Genomic DNA, 9,907 nt, shown 5'->3' on the forward strand with positions numbered 1-9,907 from the left:
TTTCCTGCTTATTATTTATTATTATTCGAAAATCCATAATTAATTATAATCCGCCTGACTGAGATTTACAAGATGACCATAGCTTGCTTCATACCAACAATCTCTGTGGGATCGACCCTTGCTCACGTAAGGTTTAGTACTTGGACGACCCAGTACACTTTCTAGTTAGTTGAACGGAGTTGTGTCCACACATAGCAAAGAGCCATTATAATTATTCCATACAACAACAAAGAATACAACATTGATGATCACAATTTCGTCCACCAATGACATGCCTTCCCGTACATCAACTGATATGGGGTCATACCTATTGGTGTTTTGAAGGCTGTTCTATATGCCCAAAGAGCGTCATTCAGCCTTTTCGACCATCCTTTCTTGATGCTCCCACAGTTTTCTCTAGGATCCTTTTTAACTCTCTGTTGGATATCTCAACATGCCCACTTGTTTGAGGGTGATAGGGTGTTGCAACCTTATGCTTCACTTCATACTTCAAAAGTAAGGTCTCCAATGGTCTGGTGCAGAAGTGTGTCCCTCCATCACTAATAAGGGCTCTAGGTATTCTAAACCGGCTGAAGATGTTTCTCCTAAGGAAGCTCATGACCACCCTATTGTCATTTGTTGGGGTTGCAATAGCCTCTACCCACGAGATATAATCCACTGCCACTAAAATGTACTTATTTGCGTATGAGGTGGGGAATAGACCCATGAAGTCAATCCCCCATACGTTAAATAGTTCAAGTTCCAGTATGAATTGTTGTGGCATCTCGTTTTTCTTGGGTAAGTTCTCAGCTCTTTAACACTCATCACATCTGGACACCAATTCCTTTGCATCCTTGAAAATGGTAGGCCAGTAGAACCCACATTGTAGCACCATGGCTGCGGTTCTTTTCCCACTAAAATGGCCTCCATATGCAGATCCATGACATTGCCAAAGCACTTCTTGTCCCTCCTCATGGGAAATGCACCTTCTCAAGATTCCATCAGCACACTTTTTGAACAAATAGGGCTCATCGCAGATGTAGTGTTTAGCATCTTTGATTAGCTTTCTCCTCATGTGTTTGTTGATGTTGGTTGGTAGTTCCCCAATAGCCTTGAATTTGGCTATGTCTGCAAACCAAGGGGCTTCTTCGATCATCATCAACTGCTCATCAGGGAAGCTTTCATTCACTACAAATTAGTGTGCCTCTTCTTCTTCTTGTGGAATCCTTGAGAGGTGGTTAGCTACTTTGTTCTCTGCTCCACTCCTATCTTTAATTTCAATGTCAAACTCTTGGAGTAGCAGGATCCATCTTATGAGTCTAGGCTTGGACTCTTGTTTGGTAAGCAAGTATTTGAGTGCTGCATGATCAGTGAATATAATTACTTTAGAGCCAATAAGATATGATCTAAATTTATCAAAAGCAAAGGCTATGGCTAAAAGTTCCTTCTCTGTAGTTGTGTAGTTCCTTTGATTCTCATTAAGGACCTTGCTAGCATAGTAAATATCATGCACTAGCTTGTCTTTCCTTTGTCCTAGAACAGAACCAATAGCAAAGTTAGATGCATCACACATTAATTCAAAGGGTAAATCCCAGCTAGGTGGTGCTATAATAGGTACAGAGGAAAGTCTATTTTTAAGTTCATCAAAGGCTAACATACACTCTCTATCAAAGACAAAGGGGGTATTTGAGACAAGTAGGTTGCTAAAGGGTTTTGCAATCTTTGAAAAATCTTTAATAAACCTCCTATAGAACCCAGCATGTCCCAAAAAGCTTCTGATTGCCTTGACATTGTAAGGTGGAGGCAACTTCTCAATTACTTCCACCTTTGCCCTGTCCACTTCTATGCCACTTTTAGAGATCTTATGATCAAAAACCACCCCTTCAGTCACCATAAAGTGGCACTTTTCCCAGTTTAAAACCAGGTTGGTTTCTTGGCATCTCCTTAGCACCATGGCAAGATGACATAGGCACTCAAAATATGAGTCCCCAAACACAGAGAAGTCATCCATAAACACTTCTATGAACTTCTCAATCATGTTTGAGAAGATGGAGAGCATGCACCGTTGGAATGTTTCAGGTGCATTACACAATCCGAAGGACATTCTCCTATAAGCAAAAACACCACATGGACAAGTAACTGAAGTTTTCTCCTGGTCCTTGGGGTCTACAACTATTTGGTCGTAACCCGAATAACCGTCTAGAAAGCAATAGTATTCATGTCCGGCGAATCTTTCAAGCATCTGATCCATGAATGGTAAGGGGAAGTGATCCTTCCTGGTGGCTTCATTAAGCTTTCTGTAGTCAATACACATGCGCTAGCCAGTCACTGTTCTTGTTGGTATCAACTCATTCTTCTCATTTGGTACAACAGTGACCTCACCTTTCTTAGGAACTACTTACACAGAGCTCACCCAAGGGCTATCTGAGATGGGGTAAATCACCCCCGCTTGCCACAACTTCAACACTTCTTTTTGGACCACTTCATTCATGGTTGGATTCAGCCTTCTTTGTTATTGTCTTGAAGGCTTAGCACCTTCTTCAAGTAGAATCTTGTGCATGCACATTGAAGGACTGATTCCTTTTAAGTCTACAAGTGTCCACCCTATGGCAACTTTGTGTTGTGTCAATAGTTGGATAAGCTCCTCCTCTTGCTCCTTACTCAAGCTTGAATTGATGATTACTGGGTGAGTGTTGTTATCACCCAAATATGCATATTTTAAACTTGGTGGTAAGGTATTAAGCTCTAGTTTTAGTGCCTCTACTTCCTTGTTGTCCTTGTGGTTCATCATGATTGAATTCTCCATGGTTCTTTGTGGTAGCTCTTCACTTGATACTGGTTACTCTAACTCTACAGTTCCTTCACATTGTTCCTCTTCCAATACCCGTTGAACTATCTGTTCTATAGTGTCCACCATCATGCATTCTCCTATGGGTTCCTTGGGATAACTCATTGCCTTAAAGACGTTGAAGACCATCTTTTCTTCATGTAATCTCAAAACTAGTTCCCCTTTTGCACATCAATGATAGATCCAGCAGTAGCTAAGAATGGCCTTCCTAGGATGATTGACTTGTTAGCCTCCTCTTCCATATACAACACAACAAAGTTGTCTGGAAAAATGAATTCTCCCACTTTCACCAGCAAGTCCTCCACTACCCCATGTGGAAATTTGAATGTTCTATCAGCCAATTAGAGTGCCATTCTTGTTGGCTTGGCTTCCTCAATCTTCATCCTCCTCATCAAGGTTAGGGACATGAGGTTGATGCTAGCTCCCAGATCACACAAGCCTTTCTCAATATTGATATCCCCTATTGTTCTGAGGGTTACCTGAAACTGTGGGTCGATCTCAGATGAGATCTTCGGTGGTAATCGGTACTGTTGTGTATGACTTGTTAGATCTGGTGGAGCTACTGATCGTTCGTCACCGGAGGGTGGTGGTACCTACAAGAGACTCCGATGCTTAAGTTAGCATGGGCTTTAAGCAGGTTTATAGTAGAATCAGAGTATGAGTTATACCTGGGTGCTCCAGTGTATTTATAATGGTGTGGGGTGACCTTCCCTTGAGATAAGGTAGTTATCTTATCTTATCTTTGAGTGAAGTCATCATATCTTATCTTCTAGGGAGCTGCCTTATCTTTCTAGGCTTTGCCGCTGATAGGCAAAATTGTGACACATACTTTTCACAACTCGAACAATTCCTAGTAATGGCTCTAAAAACTTGGTGCACAATACTATGGTTCACACACATTCTTCACAACTTTGCACAACTAACCAGCAAGTGCACTGGGTCGTCCAAGTAATAAACCTTATGTGAGTAAGGGTCGATCCCACGGAGATTGTTGGTATGAAGCAAGCTATGGTCATCTTGTAAATCTCAGTAAGGTGGATTCAAATGGTTATAATGGTTTTCGAATATAAAGATAACTAAAACATAAAATAGAGATATAGATATTTATGAAATTCATTGGTGGGAATTCCAGATAAGCGCATGAAGATATTGTGTTCCTTCTGAATCTCTGCGTTTCTACTGCTTTCATCCAATCATTCTTACTCCTTTCCATGGCAAGCTGTATGTTGGGGGATCACCGTTGTCAATGGCTACCATTTGTCCTCTTAGTGAAAATGGTCCAGATGCGCTGTCACCGCACGGCTAATCATCTGTCGATTCTCGATCATGTTGGAATAGAATCCAGTGATTTTTTTACGTCCGTCACTACGCCCAACACTTGTGAGTTTGAAGCTCGTCACTGTCATCCCATCTCAGATCCAACTCGAAATACCACAGATAAGGTTTAGACTTTTTGAATCTTAGGAATGGTCGCCAATAATTCAAGCTTATAACACAAAGACTCTGATCTCACGGAATGGGAGGCTCGGTTGTCAGGCGAGGCAACCATGCATCGTGGGTCAGGAATCCAAGAGATACACACTCTAGCTTTCGTAGGTTGAAGTGCGAATGAATATCTTAGAATAAGAATAAGCATGAATTGAATAGAAGAATAATAGTACTTTGCATTAATACTCGAGGAATAGCATAGCTCCACATCTTAATCTATGGTGTGTAGAAATTCCACCGTTGAAAATACATAAGTGATAATGGTTCAGGCATGGTCGAATGGCCAGCATCCACAAAAGTCTAAGATAGCATAAAACTGATCAAAGATCTGGTCAAAGACCCCCAGTACAATAGTAAAAAGTTCTATTTATACTAAACTAGTTACAAGGGTTTACAGAAATAAGTCTAAGTGTAGAAATCCACTTTCGGGGCCCACTTTGGTGTGTGCTTGGGCTGAGCTTGAGCTTTACACATGCAGAGGCTTCTCTTGGGGTTAAATGCCAAGTTGTAACGTGTTTTTGGCGTTTAACTCTAGTTTGTGACGTGTTTCTGGCGTTTTACTCCAAAATGCAGCATGGAACTGGTGTGAACGCCAGTTTGCATCATTTAAACTCGAATAAAGTATGAATTATTATATATTTCTGGAAAGCCCTGGATGTCTACTTTCCAACACAATTGAGAGCGCACCATTTGGAGTTCTGTAGCTCTAGAAAATCAATTTCGACTTCTGGGAGGTCAGAATCCAACAGCATCAGCAGTCCTTTGTCAGCCTCCTATCAGATTTTTGCTCAGGTCCCTCAATTTCAGCCAGAAAATACCTGAAATCACAAAAAAACACACAAACTCATAGTAAAGTCCAGAAATGTGAATTTTGCATAAAAAACTAATAAAAAAATCCCTAAAAGTAGCTAGATCTTACTAAAAATGACCTAAAAATAATGCCAAAAAGCGTATAAATTATCCGCTCATCACAACACCAAACTTAAATTGTTGCTTGTCCCCAAGCAACTGAAAATCAAATAGGATAAAAAGAAGAGAATATACTATAAATCCCAAAATATCAATGAATATTAGTTCTAATTAGATGAACGGGATTTGTAGCTTTTTGCTTCTGAATAGTTTTGGCATCTCACTTTATCCTTATAAGTTTAGAATGATTGGCATCCATAGAAACTCAGAGTTCAGATAGTGTAATTGAATCTCCTAGTTAAGTATGTTGATTCTTGAACACAACTACTTTTATGAGTCTTGGCCGTCGCCCTAAGCACTTTGTTTTCTAGTATTACCACCGGATACATAAATGCCACAGACACATGACTGGGTGAACCTTTTCAGATTGTGACTTAGCTTTGCTAAAGTCCCCAGTTAGAGGTGTCTAGAGCTCTTAAGCACACTCTTTTTACTTTGGGTCATGACTTTAACCACTCTGTCTCAAGCTTTTCACTTGGACCTTCATGACACAAGCACATGGTTAGGGACAGCTTAATTTAGCCGCTTAGGCCTGGATTTTTTGCCACTTCTTTTTTTTCTGCAAGCTTTGTTTTTCAATGCTTTTTCTTACTTCAAGAATCAATTTCATGATTTTTCAGATTATCAATAACATTTCTCTTTTTTATCATTCTTTCAAGAGCCAACAATTTTAACATTCATAAACAACAAGATTAAAAATATGCACTGTTTAAGCATTCATTTAGAAAACAAAAAGTATTGTCACCACATCAATATAATTAAACTAATTTCAAGGATGAATTCGAAACTCATGTACTTCTTGTTCTTTTGTATTAAAAACATTTTTTATTTAAGAAAGGTGAAGGATTCATGGAATTATTCATAGCCTTAAGACATAGTTACTAAATACTAATGATCATGTAGTAAAGACTCAAGACATAGATAAACATATAGCATAAAATCGAAAAACAGAGAGATAAGAACAAGGAAGTTAAGGAATGAGTCCACCTTAGTGAGGGTGGCGCCTTCTTCTAGAAGGACCAATGGTGTCTTTGAGCTCCTCTATGTCTCTTCCTTGCCTTTGTTGCTCCTCCATCATAGCTCTTTGATCTTGTCTAATCTCATTGAGAATGATGGAGTATTCTTGGTGTTCCACCCTTAATTGGTTCATGTTATGACTCAATCCTTCTAGAGAAGTGTTGAGTTGTTCCCAATAGTTGTTTGGAGGAAAATGCATCTCTTGAGGCATCTTAGGGATTTCTTGATGATGAGCTTCCTCATGCGTCTCTTGAGATGCATGAATGGGCTCTCTTGTTTGCTCCATTCTCTTCTTAGTGATGGGCTTGTCCTCTTCAATGGGGATGTCTCCTTCTATGACAACTCCACCTAAGTTGCATAGATGGCGAATGAGATGAGGAAAAGCTAGCCTTGCCAAGGTAGAGGGCTTTTCGGCTACTTTGTAGAATTCAAGAGAGATGACTTCATGAACTTCTACTTCCTCTCCAATCATGATGCTATGGATCATGATGGCCCGATCCACAGTAACTTTGGATCGGTTGCTAGTGGGGATGATGGAGCGTTGGATGAACTCCAACCATCCTCTAGCCCCAAGCTTAAGGTCCAGTCTTCTCAATTGAACCAGCTTGCCTTTTGAGTCTCTTTTCCATTGAGCTCCTTCCACACATATCCATGAAGACTTGGTCCAATCATTGATCAAAGTTGACCTTTCTAGTGTAGGGGCATACGTTTTCTTGCATCATAGGCAAGTTGAACGCCAACCTTACATTCTCCGGACTGAAATCTAAACATTTCCCCCGAACCATTGTAAGCCAATTTCTTGGGTTTGGGTTCATGCTTTGATCATGGTTCCTAGTGATCCATGCGTTTGCATAGAACTCTGGATATTCACCCTTTTTGAGCTTAAAAGGGACCTCAGGGATCACCTTTTTCTAGGCCACAACTTTATAGAAGTGGTCTTGATGGGCTTTTGAGACGAATCTCTCCATCTCCCATGACTCAGAGGTGGAAGTAATTGCCTTCCTTTTCCTCTTTCTTGAGGTTTCTCTGGCCTTAGGTACCATCAATGTTATGGAAAAACAAAAAAGCTATGCTTTTACCACACCAAACTTAGAATGTTGCTCACTCTCGAGCAAAAGAAGAAAGAATAAAAGAAGAAGAAGAAGATATGGATGAGAGGAAGAGAGGTGTGGGTTTCGGCCAAGGGGGAAAAGAAAGGGTTGCATTGTGTGAAAACGAAGACGGATGGAGGGGTTTATATAGTGGAGGGAGAGGGGTTTGGGTTCGACCATTTAGGGTGGGTTTGGGTAGGAAAGAGATTTTGAATTTGAAGGTAGGTGGGATTTTTGGGGAAGAGTGGATGGAGTCAAATGCTAGAAACATGTCACGAACCAGAGTTGAATGCCCAAAACACGTTACAACTTGAAGTTCAACTCCAAGAGAAGCCTCAGCTCGTGGATAGATCAAGCTCAGCCCAAACATACACCAAGTGGGCCCTGGAAGTGGATTTATGCATTAATTACTTACTTCTGTAAACCCTAGTAGCTAGTCTAGTATAAATAGGACTTTTTACTATCATATTAGACATCCTGGATCCTGGATTGTATTTTTGATCCTGTGATCACATTTTGGGAGCTGGCCTCTCGGTCATGCCTGGACCTTCATCACTTATGTATTTTCAACGGTGGAATTTCTACACACCATAGATTAAGGGTGTGGAGCTCTACTGTACCTCGAGTTTTAATGCAAGTACTTCTATTTTTTATTCAATTTGACTTATTCTTGTTCTAAGATATTCGTTGCACTTCAACTTGATGAATGTGATGATCCATGACACTCATCATCATTCTCACCTATGAACGCGCATGACTGACAACCACTTCCGTTCTACCCTAGACCGGGCGCATATCTCTTGGATTCCTTAATCAGAATCTTCGTGGTATAAGCTAGAATTGATGGCGGCATTCATGGAAATCTAGAAAGTCTAACCTTGTCTGTGGTATTCCGAGTAGGATTTCGGGATTGAATGTCTGTGACGAGCTTCAAACTCGCGATTGCTGGGCATGATGACAAACGCAAAAGAATCAAGGGATTCTATTCCAACATGATCGAGAACCGACAAATGATTAGCCGTGCTGTGACAGAGCATTTGGACCATTTTCACTGAGAGGATGGGATGTAACCATTGACAACGGTAATGCCCTACATACAGCTTGCCATGGAAAGGAGTAAAAAGGATTGAGGGAAGGCAGTAGGAAAGCAGAGATCCAACAGGGACAATTCATCTCCATACACTTATCCAAAATTCTCACCAATGATTTACATAAGTATTTCTATCTTTATTTTATGTTTTATTTATTATTATTATTCGAAAACTCCATAATCAATTATTATCCGCCTAACTGAGATTTACAAGATGACCATAGCTTGCTTCATACCAAGAATCTCCGTGGGATCGACCCTTACTCACGTAAGGTATTACTTGGACGACCCAGTGCACTTGCTGGTTAGCTGTGCGGAGTTGTGACTAAGTGTGATTCACATTTGAGAGCGCTACCAAGTTTATGGCGCCATTGTTGATGATCACAATTTCGTGCACCAACCACCAAGTCCAACAAGTCGGACACAACAGCTCCGACCCACATAGAAGATCTCATCCGAGATCGACCTACAGTTTCAGGTAACCCTCAGAACATTGGCGCCGTTGCCAGGGAACCCTGAAGTCATCCCATCACCATGGCGGACGACCATGACAACGACCGCACCTCAGATATAGAGGAAAGAACGCCGCATAAAAACGTGGATACCACACCAAAAGATACTTCTCAAATCAAGAACAAGAAGAACTCCCCAAATGAGGAAGCTATGGATGCATTTCAAGACCGGTTAAAACAACTTGAGGAAGAAGCCTGACGTTAGGATTTTTGCCAGTAAAGAATTTCATAAAAACAGTCGCATTGTAGATATAGTCTCTAAACCGACAGAAATCCCTTCGTACAAATGTTTTATTTGTCACAAGTAACAAACCCCTAAATATATTGATAACCGAGTATTTAAACCTCGGGTCATCTTCTCAAGGAATTGCAGGGAGGTATGTTCTTATTATTGGCTATGAAAAAGGTAAAATTGGGGTTTTGGAAGTAAGGTGCGAATATATTATATGACAAGTAAAATAAAATAATAATAGCTATAAAATAAACCTTTGGCAAGGTATAAGAACTGGAGGTCCTTCCCTAGTTATCCTTATCAATTGATGAGAATTGGATTTTTCTCCCACTTTGTTAACCTCTAACTATGAAGGTAAGTTAAGTGGATGAATTCCAATTTTCAATCAACAATGAGTTTGATAACTCTAGAGACACCAATTATTAAAATACAGTCAAGAATGTAAAAAGCTAAATTAAAATTATAAATATCTGAAATACCTTCAATTCATTCAAAGCAGTAAAATCTAACATGGAAAATATTCATAAGCCAATTGGGCAACAGGAAAATCCAAATTATTTATATCAATAAAAAAAGCAATCATCAATCTGAAATATCTCAAATAACATTAATTAAGAAAATCAATCTAAACATGGAACATTAAAAATAAATAAAAATAAAGAACCTGTGATTGAGAGTCAC

At 40.0% G+C, this 9,907-nt stretch overlaps 1 protein-coding gene across 1 annotated transcript; it reads right to left on the bottom strand.

Moving 5' to 3' along the window:
• Positions 1-793: 793 nt before the first annotated feature.
• LOC127741545 (uncharacterized) lies at positions 794-2,293 on the bottom strand. The gene is made up of 3 exons (XM_052254269.1): positions 2,104-2,293; positions 1,226-1,512; positions 794-1,141 (listed from the first exon to the last, which is right to left on the bottom strand). Exons 1-3 carry the CDS (start codon positions 2,291-2,293, stop codon positions 794-796), a joined length of 825 nt encoding a protein of 274 aa, XP_052110229.1.
• Between the last annotated feature and the right edge of the window lie 7,614 nt (positions 2,294-9,907).

Source organism: Arachis duranensis, chromosome 9 (genome assembly GCF_000817695.3).
Source record: "Arachis duranensis cultivar V14167 chromosome 9, aradu.V14167.gnm2.J7QH, whole genome shotgun sequence".
Classification (NCBI taxonomy): domain Eukaryota; kingdom Viridiplantae; phylum Streptophyta; class Magnoliopsida; order Fabales; family Fabaceae; genus Arachis; species Arachis duranensis.